Source organism: Solenopsis invicta, chromosome 7 (assembly GCF_016802725.1).
Source record: "Solenopsis invicta isolate M01_SB chromosome 7, UNIL_Sinv_3.0, whole genome shotgun sequence".
Lineage (NCBI taxonomy): Eukaryota > Metazoa > Arthropoda > Insecta > Hymenoptera > Formicidae > Solenopsis > Solenopsis invicta.
In genome coordinates, this window is record NC_052670.1 from 10,167,097 (window position 1) to 10,183,638 (window position 16,542).

At 30.6% G+C, this 16,542-nt stretch overlaps 3 protein-coding genes across 4 annotated transcripts; 1 reads left to right on the forward strand and 2 right to left on the reverse strand.

Moving 5' to 3' along the window:
- The first annotated feature begins 681 nt into the window (after positions 1-681).
- Positions 682-7,088, forward strand: LOC105199846 (fatty acyl-CoA reductase 1). The gene is made up of 4 exons (XM_011167115.3): positions 682-1,681; positions 2,776-2,869; positions 2,967-3,212; positions 3,292-7,088. The coding sequence occupies exons 1-4, from the start codon at positions 1,515-1,517 to the stop codon at positions 3,439-3,441; spliced, it is 657 nt and encodes a 218-aa protein (XP_011165417.3). The 5' UTR covers positions 682-1,514; the 3' UTR covers positions 3,442-7,088.
- On the reverse strand, positions 3,663-5,506 carry LOC120358326 (fatty acyl-CoA reductase 1-like). The gene is made up of 3 exons (XM_039452213.1): positions 5,303-5,506; positions 4,115-4,208; positions 3,663-4,017 (listed from the first exon to the last, which is right to left on the reverse strand). The coding sequence occupies exons 1-3, from the start codon at positions 5,467-5,469 to the stop codon at positions 3,871-3,873; spliced, it is 408 nt and encodes a 135-aa protein (XP_039308147.1). The 5' UTR covers positions 5,470-5,506; the 3' UTR covers positions 3,663-3,870.
- A 3,031-nt stretch (positions 7,089-10,119) lies between the features above and the next one.
- Positions 10,120-15,150, reverse strand: LOC105199847 (putative gustatory receptor 28a). 2 transcript variants are annotated; one of them, XM_039452204.1, is made up of 4 exons: positions 13,683-15,150; positions 13,024-13,092; positions 11,062-11,162; positions 10,120-10,962 (listed from the first exon to the last, which is right to left on the reverse strand). In XM_039452204.1, the coding sequence occupies exons 1-4, from the start codon at positions 14,760-14,762 to the stop codon at positions 10,959-10,961; spliced, it is 1,254 nt and encodes a 417-aa protein (XP_039308138.1). In that variant the 5' UTR covers positions 14,763-15,150; the 3' UTR covers positions 10,120-10,958. The 2 variants fall into 2 exon arrangements, with proteins under 2 accessions (XP_039308138.1, XP_039308136.1); XM_039452202.1 differs by having other exon boundaries at positions 11,062-11,151; positions 13,683-15,149.
- Positions 15,151-16,542: the final 1,392 nt, after the last annotated feature.

The window sequence follows — 16,542 nt, forward strand, 5'->3', positions numbered from 1 at the left end:
TGAAGTAAATATTACTGACGTTTTGTTTCTTCCACCAGTAAAACTAGTAGATGATTTTAAATAGTCCGAAATGTCATACTTTCAGGTTTAAAATTGTGGACATTTTTAAAACATTGTAATATAATATGGAAGTTACAAAAGATTTCTGCAACATTATTATAAGCTTGCGGTAAGGCTTGAAATGTCCGATTTTAAACCTGAAAATCTTTATGACGTTTCGGACTATTTGGGATCGTCTCCTGGTTTTACTAATGAAAGAAATGAAACGCAACGCCAGTAATTTTCACTTTTGCCAACTGCATTATTTTTACCAGTAATAAACAAACTTATTTTTAAACAGAAGAATAGTTATAGATACATGTTTTTACATTTTAGTAAATGTAACGATGGCGAATAAAATATGATAAAATTTAAAAAGATCTCCTATACTACTATGTATCTTCGTTATATAATACGGTCTAGATTGACAACAACAATTAACTAATGAATGAGAACATGTTTATGCTAGAAATTTGTAAAAAAACGCACACTTTTCAAAATCGTGATATGATACTGAACGAACGTGGCATTTATAAAACACGAGTAGTAAGGCTAGGCCGGTTTTAACTAGGGAGCAATGAGGGGGGGTGAGGGGCGAGGGGGGGGGAATGTAGGCGCGGGGGTACCTGTGATACGTACCGCGGAGTGGGGAGTGACCCGCAGGGTCTGACGTGGGAGGTGGGTGGTGACCCGCGAGACCTAACTTGGGAGATGGGGGTCATTTGAATTTGGCGAAACAATTTTTGTGCATTTACTTACAATTTGTTTGATTTTGTAATTTGATTTTTTTTATTGCTGTTGTTTTTTAAAGTTTATTGTAACTAGAATGAAAAAAGTTTATTAGTATACATTAAAACAGTTAGATTGTAAATATTGTTAAACCGTCTCATGTAAAATGTAAAATATTTTAATTATATAGTGAACTGAATAAATTTCTCAGTTCAAAGAATCGTTTGGTCATTGTGATCATTAAAATACAACAGACAGCGTTATTTTTTTGATCTTTCCTTTAAACAATCATTTCCTTTTACCTTATGAGATACCTATATTCAAAGTTAATTGAAGGTCCCCCCTTCTACATGTCGCTTGCTCACCTTTATACGCGCTTGTTTCCTTATCTCAGTCGAAGTGCGGTTGTGGTCGCGTTTACCACGATCACCTCGTATCCCGAGTAATAAAGAACCTATCAACTTTCGTCGGTTTTTATGCGTCTCGACGTCTCATAGAGGCGCAGTTTTCTGGAAGAAGCAGTTCGGGAGAAGCAGTCCTTACACGTTACTAGAGTTAAAGATAAAAAAAAAAACCAGAGTTGGTAGAAAGCTGTTGATAGATAACTTATTAGTCCCGTGAAACGGTGACCTTCCATTGCTTGCAAAATTGTGAAGTTTCATTTTTCGATTTTGTAAGTGTACGAGTATAGCTTATAGTGTGTAAATTGAAAAAGATTTTCTGCCGCACCTAGAAACGCCAGTGAGATGACGCAGACAAACAAAGACTACCTCGAAGACATGTTGGACATGTCGGACGTTCCGAATATTAATGACTGTCAAAGCGAAATCCCCCAATTTTTCGCGAGAAGCAACATCCTAATAACGGGTGGTTCCGGTTTTCTTGGCATACTTCTAATAGAGAAATTGTTGCGGTAAAATTATATTTTAATATAAAAAGTCTTAATGTGCACACGAAAATAAAGGATTTGCTGACGTATCTGAAAATTTAGCTAGATACATATTTGAAAATAATCTTGTTGTAGAGACGATCAAAATAATTACAACGCTGGATAAAGTATTGGTATAGTGTGGATGTTATTGCAGTCGATTTTTGTCTCTAAAGAAAATAACAATTAAACATGCAAACACCCAAATTTTTCTTTTTATATATGACTACGTATTATAGTAATTAACATAAATAAGTGTAAATGAATTTACAAGAACAAAACATCCGGAGTATGTTTTCAAGCATTTTCTTTCCTCGGATAAAAGCTATTATTAACATAACTGATAATTTACGATTTATATTCAGAACGCATTTACAACGTTATGATATTAGCTATTAAGGTATTCTATTCATGTTTTATAATGAATGATCTTTCATAAGAAAAGAAATCTTGTTTTATAGAGAATTATGAGAATGAATTATGAATATAAATTTAATGGCATGTTAACATCATTATAAGCGCATTCCATGAATGCGGACTTCTGTGTATTCAAGAAACAGAAGAAGCAGTTGTAGCTATGAAATTTATAAATATTTAACTTTAAATGTTACCTTCAAAAATATTATTAAATATAAAGGATAAAATGCAAATTTTTACAAAAATAAATAGTTTGTTACTACTTCCTTTGAAAAGATTTATTATTTTATAGTAACCGCCACGCGCCATACTAATACTTTTGTTCAACCTTGTATATCGAATACTAAAATAAGCGATGAGAAAGGCTATCGAAAAAGTTTTCATACATTCCAACAATTTTGAGTTTCTTACATAATTATTTTATTGCAACAAAATAGTTTGCATATCTGTATCTAGCTAAATTTTTATACCTTTCAACAAAACCGTTTTTCTATATAGAAACTTTTAGTATGTGAAAATAACCCATTAAAATATGTTAATCTAACGTGAAATAATCTTTAATGTTAAATAATAAAACGTCAGATTACGCTATTCTAACAGATTAAGTGGAGGTATATCAAACGCTTTTAATAATTATTTGTTGTAAGTTTTATTAAAAACAGATGCTGTCCAGACATAGGAAAAATGTACCTATTTATGAGGACAAAAAAAGATAAATCACCCGAACGAAGACTCAAAGATCAATTTGATGATATTGTTAGTATATCATACAAATAATAAGCATATATGATGTATATTGTAAACATAATTAGATGAAGATTTTTCATCATTCCTTCAAAATCTTTTTCTTTAGGTTTACGAAAGATTAAAGAAAGAGCAGCCCAACTTTAGTACAAAAGTAATAATGATAGAAGCTGATTTAAACAAGTTCAACCTCGGATTATCACAGGAAGACCGCAAACGTCTTTTGGACGTAAATTACATTTACCATGCGGCAGCGACTGTACGATTTAACGAATCGCTTCATACCGCGGTGAACATAAATATAAGAGGAACGAAAGAGCTTCTTCTCTTCGCTAAAGAAATGCCGAATTTAAAGGTACGAAAGAAGTTATTTGCTACAGTTTTAAGCTTTATAATGGCAAAAATTATCTTATTTAATTTTCAATTTTTTCCAGGCATTTGTCTATATATCCACCGCATTTTCTAATTGTGTACATAATTTCATTGATGAAAAACATTATTCTCCGCCTATAGAAACGGATAAGATTTTAACTTTAGTCGATATTTTGGACGATGAAAAATTAGACAAATTTACACCGACGTAAGTGCCTTTTCAGTAAAGTTATAAGAATAAAAGTTGAGGGTTATTCAAAAGCTACTAAACTCTTAACCCTTTTCCGAATTAATTCTATTTGAAAAAATATTTTTCTTTATTTATTATTTCTAATAATGTAGAGATGGTACCTAATTTTTCTTCATAATTTATTTATTATCGGTTTTGGAGAAATCAAAATGTTGTTGTGTCCAAATATTGATTTATTTGACGTCTGAAGGTTGTTGTCTCAAGGTAACGAGTACAAAAAGATTAAACACATCATTGAGTCTGGATGACCCTGTACGGAATTTTATTCACTTGCTGTGTGAAGAGAGAATAAGATAGAAAGTCCGAGTTGGGGAAGGGAGAAAGAGTTAAAAATCTCTATTATCGCGACTTTCGATTCGATTTTAATAAGCTTTAGATATGTTAAAATATGTTAAATCATGTTAAAATATGTTGAAACAAAAATAAGAAATACATAGTTTTCTATATGTGCTAAATCGCACCTTAATGGAAAGAAATACTTCTTTGAAAAAATCTTTGTACTAAAGTTGGGCTGCTCTTTCTTTAATCTTTCGTAAACCTAAAGAAAAAGATTTTGAAGGAATGATGAAAAATCTTCATCTAATTATGTTTACAATATACATCATATATGCTTATTATTTGTATGATATACTAACAATATCATCAAATTGATCTTTGAGTCTTCGTTCGGGTGATTTATCTTTTTTTGTCCTCATAAATAGGTACATTTTTCCTATGTCTGGACAGCATCTGTTTTTAATAAAACTTACAACAAATAATTATTAAAAGCGTTTGATATACCTCCACTTAATCTGTTAGAATAGCGTAATCTGACGTTTTATTATTTAACATTAAAGATTATTTCACGTTAGATTAACATATTTTAATGGGTTATTTTCACATACTAAAAGTTTCTATATAGAAAAACGGTTTTGTTGAAAGGTATAAAAATTTAGCTAGATACAGATATGCAAACTATTTTGTTGCAATAAAATAATTATGTAAGAAACTCAAAATTGTTGGAATGTATGAAAACTTTTTCGATAGCCTTTCTCATCGCTTATTTTAGTATTCGATATACAAGGTTGAACAAAAGTATTAGTATGGCGCGTGGCGGTTACTATAAAATAATAAATCTTTTCAAAGGAAGTAGTAACAAACTATTTATTTTTGTAAAAATTTGCATTTTATCCTTTATATTTAATAATATTTTTGAAGGTAACATTTAAAGTTAAATATTTATAAATTTCATAGCTACAACTGCTTCTTCTGTTTCTTGAATACACAGAAGTCCGCATTCATGGAATGCGCTTATAATGATGTTAACATGCCATTAAATTTATATTCATAATTCATTCTCATAATTCTCTATAAAACAAGATTTCTTTTCTTATGAAAGATCATTCATTATAAAACATGAATAGAATACCTTAATAGCTAATATCATAACGTTGTAAATGCGTTCTGAATATAAATCGTAAATTATCAGTTATGTTAATAATAGCTTTTATCCGAGGAAAGAAAATGCTTGAAAACATACTCCGGATGTTTTGTTCTTGTAAATTCATTTACACTTATTTATGTTAATTACTATAATACGTAGTCATATATAAAAAGAAAAATTTGGGTGTTTGCATGTTTAATTGTTATTTTCTTTAGAGACAAAAATCGACTGCAATAACATCCACACTATACCAATACTTTATCCAGCGTTGTAATTATTTTGATCGTCTCTACAACAAGATTATTTTCAAATATGTATCTAGCTAAATTTTCAGATACGTCAGCAAATCCTTTATTTTCGTGTGCACATTAAGACTTTTTATATTAAAATATAATTTTACCGCAACAATTTCTCTATTAGAAGTATGCCAAGAAAACCGGAACCACCCGTTATTAGGATGTTGCTTCTCGCGAAAAATTGGGGGATTTCGCTTTGACAGTCATTAATATTCGGAACGTCCGACATGTCCAACATGTCTTCGAGGTAGTCTTTGTTTGTCTGCGTCATCTCACTGGCGTTTCTAGGTGCGGCAGAAAATCTTTTTCAATTTACACACTATAAGCTATACACTTACAAAATCGAAAAATGAAACTTCACAATTTTGCAAGCAATGGAAGGTCATCGTTTCACGGGACTAATAAGTTATTTATCAACAGCTTTCTACCAACTCTGGTTTTTTTTTTATCTTTAACTCTAGTAACGTGTAAGGACTGCTTCTCCCGAACTGCTTCTTCCAGAAAACTGCGCCTCTATGAGACGTCGAGACGCATAAAAACCGACGAAAGTTGATAGGTTCTTTATTACTCGGGATACGAGGTGATCGTGGTAAATGCGACCACAACCGCACTTCGACTGAGATAAGGAAACAAGCGCGTATAAAGGTGAGCAAGCGACATGTAGAAGGGGGGACCTTCAATTAACTTTGAATATAGGTATCTCATAAGGTAAAAGGAAATGATTGTTTAAAGGAAAGATCAAAAAGATAACGCTGTCTGTTGTATTTTAATGATCACAATGACCAAACGATTCTTTGAACTGAGAAATTTATTCAGTTCACTATATAATTAAAATATTTTACATTTTACATGAGACGGTTTAACAATATTTACAATCTAACTGTTTTAATGTATACTAATAAACTTTTTTCATTCTAGTTACAATAAACTTTAAAAAACAACAGCAATAAAAAAAATCAAATTACAAAATCAAACAAATTTTAAGTAAATGCACAAAAATTGTTTCGCCAAATTCAAATGACCCCCATCTCCCAAGTTAGGTCTCGCGGGTCACCACCCACCTCCCACGTCAGACCCTGCGGGTCATTCCCCCCTCCGCGGTACGTACCACAGGTACCCCCGCGCCTACATTCCCCCCCCTCGCCCCTCACCCCCCCTCATTGCTCCCGAGTTAGAACCGGCCTAGCCTTACTACTAACACGAACGCGAACTGCAAAGTAAAATTTGAATTTTCAAGGAAAGTTACCTTTTCTGACGAATTATTCAAGCTTCAACGTATTCAAATATTCGAATAATTAATATCGATCATTTTCACTCTTATAGATATGTATGAAATAAATGATGTAATAAATAATAATAGTAGAGTAATAATGTAGTATCGCGCAGATGCCCAAATACCGTGAGCCGAATATTCGAGTGTGTGTGCTAGTCACAATTATTCGAATACTTGAATATTGACAGTTGTAAAATTTTAAGTTTGTCGTATATATATTAAATTTTGATTTATATTATACAAATCATAGAAAAATAAGTAAGAATATTCTGTTATCGTGCAATAATATATGACACGTAGCGATTAAGTAGTTCAAGTAACTTTATAATCATACTATGTATATGCCAAAGAAACCCCGCAATATGTAATACGTATATCGCGTATATACTTTCTTTGAGGGATATCTTATGCGTTATTGCTATATAGCAAGTGTTATTACACGGCGATGCATACTGGAAAGAAAGAAAAAAATTTGACTAATATCATTATTAATAAAATTGCGCTTAGATATTTTTTATTCATTCTCTTTAATAATATTAATACAATATCTTGGGAAATACAAGAACTGTGGAAGCTATTTTATGAGCTGACAACAAAAAAAAGGAAAATGTTGTATGTATAGATGAATTTGTTTTTTATTCCCAAATCATAGAATAATATTGACTTTGCTGGTGAAAAAATATTATCTTACAATTTTTTACAAAAGCGGCCTTTTAATACAAAACTGTGGAACAATCCTCTTCGAAACATTCATGAAGTAATCTCTCGCTTCACGATAAGATAATCGGAACTTAAAAATACTTTTTCTTATTAATATTCCAGTTTAGATAAAAGTTTATTTTCAAACATACTAAAAAAGTGCATATTTCAGCATGTTTCAGTCGCTTCTTAAACTCAGATTCTAGCCAAGATTTTGCGCATTCAATTTCCAAATTTTTAACACTCTTATCATAACTTTCTTAATATTTGGGCATGCCCAATTGCGACAATATTAAAATATTCTAATTACATAGTGAAATTAATTTCTTTACCGCAAGATTTTTGACAAAAATTTTACGCACTATAAAAATATGCATGCAATGTATAGATTGACAAAACAATCTCTTGAAGGATATCCGTTGTTATTCTGTAATTAAAGAAAAAAGATATAACATCAATCCGCGTACAGTCTGCGATATATAATAAATAATTATGTGACAATTTACGAGTTTAGTAAGTAATAATGAAAATATTTTATCAGATAATATAATTATTTCTTAATTAAACTTACTTAAATAAAGTGAAAATTCTTAGTATATTATGCCATAAAAAAAAATAATTTTCAAATTTTGCATATTTCAAAATAGTTTATTTGATTATGAAATTATTAATGATGCAATTATAATTTGTTTCTTATATTGAATTTACCTTACATAATTAAAATAAACAAATAGACCAGCTCGTTTATGTTAATAATAAATTGAAATGAATTTTGGGCCAAATTAACAAGCAAATTTTACTTTAATAGATCTAATTTTTTTACTTCACAGAAGTTTACATAAATGTATAATTATTCGTTACGGGACATGTTTTGACCTTACTTGGTCTTCTTCAAAACCGTTATGTATCAAAAAATTCGCTTTAAATGTGATGTACATATAAATTATGTTACATATAAATTATTTAAAACTACATGGAAGAGTAGTTACAATAACTCATAGGATATGTAACTCATAGAAATAGAATATTATTTTGAATACTTTTAAGATTCTAAAAGACGTAAGTAAATTTTCAAATAATCATGTTAAATTAACTTTGAAACATGTTGATTATTTGAAATAATTGTATTAAAAGTACTTGAAATAATATTCCATTTCTAAGAGACATACACAAAGTGTTAATTTATAAAGTTGTAACACATGAAAATGTTATAAAAATAATAACACATTAGTGATATGTTAATTTTACATTGTAGTAGTAATCAAAACGTGGTAACACAAGAAAAGTTCAACATATAAACTCACAATTTTTTATTGCATATTTCTTTCGAGGTTCCTTTATTTTTTTTTTTGGTTCCTTTATTTTTTTAGCTTTATCCAGATCCTCTCACACATTCTTGATGTAGCCGTAAACCAGCGTCACTCCTAGTGATCAATTTTAAAGTCCAGGATATTGATATTTGTATTTGTCAATAAATGTTCGGCTGCACAACAATAGCAAAAGGTCGTACTTTTTTCGAGGCTCCTTTATTCTTTCCGGTCCTCAAAATGTATCAGGCAAGTCGGGCACGTCTATAGGACTGCTCTGAAGAAGAATAGCTATGCCACAATTAACAAGGAAGAGCACAGCGTCATCTTCCACATTATGCGTCCGTCTTGTACAACGCTGAACGACTAGTCGTTCGTTCGACGTTGTACAAGACGGACGCATAATGTGGACCTTGTTACTTGTGGCATAGCTATTTTTCTTAGCAGTCCTATAGATGTGTCCGACTTGCCTGATATATTTTGAGGACCGGAAGAATAAAGGAGCCTCGAAAGAAATACGACCTTTTACTATCGTTGTGCAGCAGCCGGATACATTTATTGACAAATACAAATATCAATATCTTAGACTTTAAAATTGATCACTTGGAGTGACGCTGGTTTACGGCTGCATCAAGAATGTGTGAGAGGATCTGGATAAAGCTACCGACAATGTTTTGGAGTAACAGTATTATTGCGAATGATCAGCCACAATGTTGATCAGATAAAATGTTGACTACAGTTATTGACTTTAGCGCTTGCTATTTTAAGAAATGTATTTAGCATTAGGACTTAATTTAATTTATAATATCGCTTTATTGTAACGTTCAATATTTAGAACTTTTTACGAATTTTTTGATACGTAACGAGGATCAAGTAAAGTCGAAACATGTCCCGTAACGAAGTCATACATTTATGTAAACTTTAGTGAAGTAAAAAATTTAGATACATTAAAGTAAAATTTGCTCGTTAATTTGGCCTAAAATTCATTTTAATTTATAATTTAAATAATTAATTCTGACACTTTCTAAACAAATATTTGGGTTAACAAGTAATTTGCGCGAATAAGTATTTACTAAATAGAAAAATAGACAAATCTTTTCTCAAACAATCTGCATTAAATCTATCATTAACAAAGGATTTCATTAAAAAGAACCTAACTCTTCAATTTGGCCAATTATCAAAATGCAATCATATATGGCGTAAATATTTATAAGGAATTTCTAAAAAAACTGAATTAACGAGATATTCATGATATATTTTTTTATGTAGCCATTTTGCTAACAGGTAGTTTGAGAAAATATGTCTTACTCGAACAAAAAAAGTGCGAAGAGATTACGTCTTATAATATATGTATTTAACTTGTAGGAAGGCTCAAGAAGATCTACAGTTAAAACAATTTGAGACATTTATATCGCATTGGAAAGTATAGCCGCATACTTTTAAGTATATTTTTACGTAAAAAAGCGTGCCCCACCTAAATAAATTACTTAAAATCGGCGTGATGCATAAAATCTGTTTAAACGGACGTTACGATATTAACTTCGTAACATTTGAAGCCCAGAGTATCGTATCGTAATGAAACAAATATAAAGGTAATGTGAAAGGCATGCCGCAATCTTAGATGCGAAATTAAACGTGCAAATAGAAAAATTCATGGATATAATGTATAGAATGAGAATAATCTAATAAAAAAAGATGTATGATATGCATGCTGGTGTGTTTTAACGGTGATCTTCGGCGCATTAATTAGGAGAAACGTACTCTCATTCGAAGATCACGGTTTCACGCATATCGCAGCAAATTTGCGATGTGGTGGATGGGCTATAATCGCCGACGTAGTATTAATTGGTTGTGATTAGGTAGGGAAGACCGCGTCTTGGAAACTATAATAATTTCCGAGTTGACAAGGAAAGTAGCTGATGCCTGTCATTATATCTTTAATCATGCTGTGTTACTTTAAATAAATAATGTGCAATTAAAACTTGAAGCTTTACTTACCGTTTTCCATTGTAAAATACATCGCAAAACATAAGGTTGTTTAAGAAGTGAATCTTATGTTGCATTTTTGTGAATTAATAGGTTTTAATTTCTCTTCATCTCACATAAGTAATGATTTTTATTATCTCTTGAAAATGTTCCAAACAAGCTTCGTCATTAAATAGCGACAGTATTAATTTGTGTACAATATGTATGTATTTATTTTTGTTTCCTCTCTCTTTACTCTAGTAATTCTGTTTCAAAACTGACAATGTATATTACACATAAGTTTGAATGTTGATATTTATATTATTTCGAATATTGGATATTAGATGCCAACTTCGAATAAGAAACTTTGATATGTTGTTACGCTTGTTCTTATCTTCAGTTTATTAGTCTGCTTTTAAATCTTTCTTGTACAGTTACAGGGTTGCGATTTCGACGAGCAAGAGCTTCCCATTTGAAATTGTACAAGTATCACCAAATACGTTGTCACCGTGCCGATCAACTAATAATCAAAATTGTTAATTAAGATTATTAATTATTAATTATTAATTAAAATTTAATTTACATTAAGTTATTCGTATAGTGTTTTAAATATTCTCACCGAATGAAGAAAACTATTATCAAGCAAGAAGTATCCATTAGCTGTAAACTGTATTTTGCGGTGTAGCAATTGAAGCGAAAATTGCTTGAGCTACAACAGATCTATGATGAGTAAGTAACATCAGTAAAAAATTACCTTTTCAAAAAAAGGCAAAAAAAGGCCCAAAAGGTGTGGATGTAAAATCTTTATTTTTTTTTCCAAAACCCAAGTGGTACGTAAAATGCATTCATTGACAAACAAAATTGTCTAAACTCGATAACAATCAATTTGAGAGCAAAGCCAAAATCGCGGAGCCGTTGTGCCCAGATCACGAATATATTTTTAAATTAAGTACATCGACTTAGGTTAGAACAGAAAAATTTTTTAATAGAAATACACAGATAGTATCACTTGAATTTAATTTAAAAAGAAATTAAATATATCGCCACTTGTTTTATTTAAAAAATAAAGATATTATCGCTTGCATTTTATTTGTTAAAAGTAGTACAGCAGTTATTTTAAAGAGCAATATATTCTCTTTATAATTGGCGCAATTTAAAGATTTCATACATTTATTGGAAAAAATACATTTAGGTTGGATTAAATTTAAAATATTTAATTTTTAGTAAATACCACTTAGGTTGAGAATAGAAAGATTTTTCAATGAGAATACAAAGATAGATCTACGTAAGTTTTGTATAAAAATTAAAGATAATACCACATGAATTAGAGTAGAAATTTTTTTCAATGAGGATACAATGATAGTACCACTTAGGTTTTGAAAAAAAAAAAAAAAAAAAAAAATAAATAAAGATTTAAGGGGTACAACCATACACTTGACGCCTTTTTTCATCTTTTTTTTGAAAAGGTCATTTTGTACTGATATTACGTGTGTGTAGTGTTTCAATTTGAGTATATTTCACAGTTTTTAAGTCAAAATTTTAATTAAGAGCATTAGTAATAAAAAGTAAATAGCCGATTCAACATTTTATGATTAGAAACTTACAAGAGAACTGTCACGGATGTCCGGCGCTGATTTGAGTCTCCTTGAAATATGTTGTTAAACGTGAAAATCTAAGAGACCCGTATTTTTTTATATTGACAGAATGTTATGTTCAGGGGGTAAACATCCTTTGAAAAAAACCAGTATTTCTCTTTCGGGGCAAATAGTAGAAGAGACCGAAAGTAGAAGAGACAGAAAAAGATTTTTTTAACAAAAGTTGTACGATTTAAAGGTTATTTTTTTCTAAATCTAACTATGTATAATAAAATTTGAAAAAACTTTGGATGGTGGGGATATTTTGTTAAACAAAACAAAACAAAATTTTTTTTCTTTACAACTTTAAAGTACTCTTTAAACCATACAACTTTTGTTAAAAAAATTTCTTCTGTCTTTTCTACTTTCGACGATATTTGCCCCAAAAGAGAAATACTATATTTTTGCAAAGATTGTTTCATCGCCTAAACATGAAATTTAGCTGATATAAAAAAATACGGGTCTCTTAAATGTTCGTGCTTAATAACATATATATTTCAAGGAAAATCAAATTAGCGCCGGACACCCGTGACAATTCTCTTGTTAAAAGCCTCAACGATGCGTGTTCTCTCTGGTTTCACAAATTTGTAACTGGATTAATTAATAAGTAAAGCAAGTACATCTTGATTTTAAATCTTATTTATTAAAAGTTAATAAAGTTATGTCTAACTTTTACAATATATATAAAGTTCACTAAACTAGTTAAAATAATACATGATACTAAATATGCTCGTTGTGTTAAAAAATGAATTATTTCTCATAAGAAAAAAAAACTTTTTATAAAAAACTCGAAAACATTATTAAATATCAGGTAACATAGCGAGATTAACACACATTTTATTAAATTACAATTAACATTTATTTTGTAACACAGCGAGTAAATTTAATATTATGTATTACTTTAACTAGTTTAGGGAACTCTATATACATCTGGATTTAGCTCTTACCTCTGATTTTGTCTCTTTGTCGATTGCGCAGCTTAAAAGACCATGAACAACATTGCCTGTTACCCCAATCTACAATAAATTTGTAATTGGAACAATGTTGCGCAATTTCGTAAAATATTCGGAATTTTATTTATTAATAAAAATTTTTTTTTTTTGTTAAAACGCGATACAAAATTGAGATTAGGGATTGGGGCTTGTTGATTAACTTGCAATTTCAAATTTAACATTTATTTAATAAAAAAGCATGTAAACTGCAACATATTTCTTAAACAGTGTATAATAAATCTTAATTTAACACACTGATAGAATATGTTCATATTAAATGGGGTTTGATAACATTGGAGTAATCACAATATGGCGATGATGAAGGTAATAATGGGGATGCAAAGTCTATGGCTGCGTTTTAAAATTCATTGTTCGTAGTAAAAATTTACAGTATACATAAAGTAAACTATAGATTTTCAGTACTGGCAGTGTATATCGAAAATGTATATTGCAGTCCATATAGGACACAACTGGATGTGATGGTATAAGTGCTCCTGGGACTTTATTATAGCTATCTTCAGTGTTTTGTTTTATTTATTTAATTTGTCAACTTATCACTGTATATACATATAATTAAATAGCCCCAATCTCCTTAATTATATAGATTATCTTACCTCTTTTAAAATCTTGGTAACTCTATTAGTGAGAAGAAAAATGGGATAAATTAGAATTAATAACCAAATGACGGTATTACTGAGAGTTTTGTACTCTAAGATATTGTCGGTCATCAACAAAGGCGAGAGAAGATAGTAGCCATTATATATGAGTGTCAGAAAAAGAAAACTGAAGCCAAACAGTACTGGTAGTGAATAAAAGTTTGACACGTCTTCAGAGATTTCGCAGAGGCGACAATGCATATCTCGCAGCTGCAGCAGATGATGAACTGCAGAATTGCTGACCACAACATGACGCGTCTGACAGAGAGACTGCAGTTGAAGATCAGGGGTGCTGACCCTGATGAAACTTTGTATCGCTAGATTCACATCAGTGAAATCTGCCTGGATGATTGTGACTAATATAAAGTATTGTAAAAGTAGCCAGCCCACGTGAAATGTCGGCAGAATGTCCGTCAACCAGGAAATCGGACCCGTGTGGAAAGCTAGGATCTCAGTGAACAGAAGAAGGATCAATAGACAAATCTTCAAGGCGCAAACGATGATCATACCACAGAAAATTCGCTGTCGCCGCAGCGGATGATACAGATAATATAGATGATCTATTTCGTGTTCGACGTTTATTAATCGATTGGCGATCCGCACCAAAGACTTCTGTTCGATGCAGTAGCTAAGCAAAATAGCACAGATTACCAAGGAACCGACTACGGTTTGTAGAACCTCGATGCTTGTGGTCAAATTCGTCTTGTTTTCGTATTGCAAACCAATCCTGTACGGTATTGACGCAAAGTTCGAGGTGATCATTAGGCTACTCAGTATGACATTGTAAACTATCCCAAATTTGGAATATTGAAATGTATATGAAGTTTTCCTTTTTTGTGTAACAATGTGACGGGTAAACGTGGCAAGACCGATGAGTTTGAAAAATGTTATTGATATCCTAAGCATACGAAACGAATCTTGGTGTGATTCTGATTTTATTTTGATCACTTTCTGTTTATTCACTTTTTTCCTAATTTTATTCTCTTTATTTGAGTTTCTTAAGAAGAAATTGGAAATCTTATTGGCATCCATGAACATTAAATTCTCAATCGAAGATATGCTTGCAATCTTGACTATTTTGTTCCATAATTACTTAAAGTTAATAACTCTTCTTTCTCTATTACATTTCATCAATCTATTCAGAATTGTTTCATGATTTATAAACATCTTCTATATTTTAATTTGGTCTTCTTGGTACGTTTTCTTTTTTACAAGACATCTGTGCATAAATTTTTTTAATTTACACACTTTAAGTTATTTGATAAAACGTTTCACGTATGTGTATCGCAAATGAATAATTTAAAAGACGTCTGATTTGTTTTACATGCACTCGAGTTTATGTTACTCTTTATTCTTACAAAGTACTGAGCATTATATGCGACGATGCTTCCGCATAAGCCTTTCTTGTCAAGCATTATGTATGCAAAACATTATTAAATATTAAATTTATGAAAGTCACAAACATGTGATAAAGAGTATAAAGTCGATATTTCAACTCTATATCAGCTGACACGGATCCTGCGATGAAAACAGCCGATTGCTTGTGCGTGTGTTACGTATTGTTAGTGACATCCACTGGAATATTAATTGTCTATATATGACATGATACATGGGCATGATAAAAATGCGGAATATGTTCTCTCCGTATCTTTTTGTAATATTAGATTATCGCACTAATTGATGACTCAAAATAATATCTCCGTACAATTACATTCTTATCAATAATGCCATTATGTCATTTAGTATAAATTCTAATAAATTATGTAAATACATATTAAAATTAAATAGCCAATTTTGTTTTTGCTTTAACAAATTTCCATTGAAATGATAAAATCGTATATTTTTATGCATGTTGTACGGCATAAAATATTTCTTTTACTGTCAAGGAGAAAACTTTATCTTATGATTTATTCATCTGTAAAAGCATATAAAGATTTTAAATTGGCAAGAATTTAAATTTTCATATGTTTTTACATATGTATAAAGAAATCTGTAAGATTTTAAATCTCTATTTAAATGTTTTTACAGATTTGATAAAAATGTTGTAAGATAAAGTTCTCTTTGAAAAAATAAAAGAAATATTTTATGTAGTAGTAAAATGTGCTACGTAAAAGTATATAATTTTATCATTTATATGGAATTAATAAAAACTTGCTAAAGCGGAAATGAAATTAGATACTTAATGCTAAAATATTTTTACATAATCTATTTGAATTTAATGACAATTTAATATAACTCAATGGCAATTTAATATAAGTTTTAACATATTTTTCGTATGTTATCTTTTATCAAGAGACGCGGCATTAAGTCAAGCGCAGCAAGCAAACCACCTCTCTTTACGCGAGTTAGCGATTTCCAAGCACACGAGATTATCAGATCTCAGTAACGGCTGAACCGATCTAAAATCCAAGTTCTAAATAGTCTCAAATGATAGCTTGGGGAAAATTGCATAATAAAATAATAAATTTTTAAATTACAGACATGTTTTTGGACCGATAGTGTAACAACACAATGATAATAAGAAAGCCTTCTTCGCTCGCAGCTAAATCTTAGTCTATATTTATTCGTGTCTAGATCGATATTTATTCGTGTGATTTTATATACTTCTTCGAATTCAATCAGAATGTGTGGCCGTGTTACAACCGGAAAAAATTTGGCGCACATTCTGGTTGAATTCGAAGAAGTATATAAAATCACACGAATAAATATAGGCACTAAGATTTAGCTGCGACCAAAGGTTTTCTTATTATCAAACGTATTTTTATTTTTTCTTTCCATGCCCTACGTGCGGAGATATCGCGACGCAAAGTTCAAGTAT

Bases quoted from the DNA above. Each gene is read 5' to 3' on its own strand.
- LOC105199846 (XM_011167115.3), top strand. From the start codon at position 1,515: ATGACGCAGACAAACAAAGACTACCTCGAAGACATGTTGGACATGTCG. The intron at 2,870-2,966 runs GTTAGTATATCA...CTTTTTCTTTAG, and splicing joins AAGATCAATTTGATGATATT to GTTTACGAAAGATTAAAGAA. The intron at 3,213-3,291 runs GTACGAAAGAAG...AATTTTTTCCAG, and splicing joins AAGAAATGCCGAATTTAAAG to GCATTTGTCTATATATCCAC.
- LOC120358326 (XM_039452213.1), bottom strand. From the start codon at position 5,469: ATGACGCAGACAAACAAAGACTACCTCGAAGACATGTTGGACATGTCG. The intron at 4,209-5,302 runs GTAAAATTATAT...TATTAAAAACAG, and splicing joins CTAATAGAGAAATTGTTGCG to ATGCTGTCCAGACATAGGAA. The intron at 4,018-4,114 runs GTTAGTATATCA...CTTTTTCTTTAG, and splicing joins AAGATCAATTTGATGATATT to GTTTACGAAAGATTAAAGAA.
- LOC105199847 (XM_039452202.1), bottom strand. From the start codon at position 14,762: ATGTTCATGGATGCCAATAAGATTTCCAATTTCTTCTTAAGAAACTCA. The intron at 13,093-13,682 runs GTAAGATAATCT...AATTTATTGTAG, and splicing joins TTACCAAGATTTTAAAAGAG to ATTGGGGTAACAGGCAATGT. The intron at 11,152-13,023 runs GTAAGAGCTAAA...GATCTGTTGTAG, and splicing joins ACAAAGAGACAAAATCAGAG to CTCAAGCAATTTTCGCTTCA.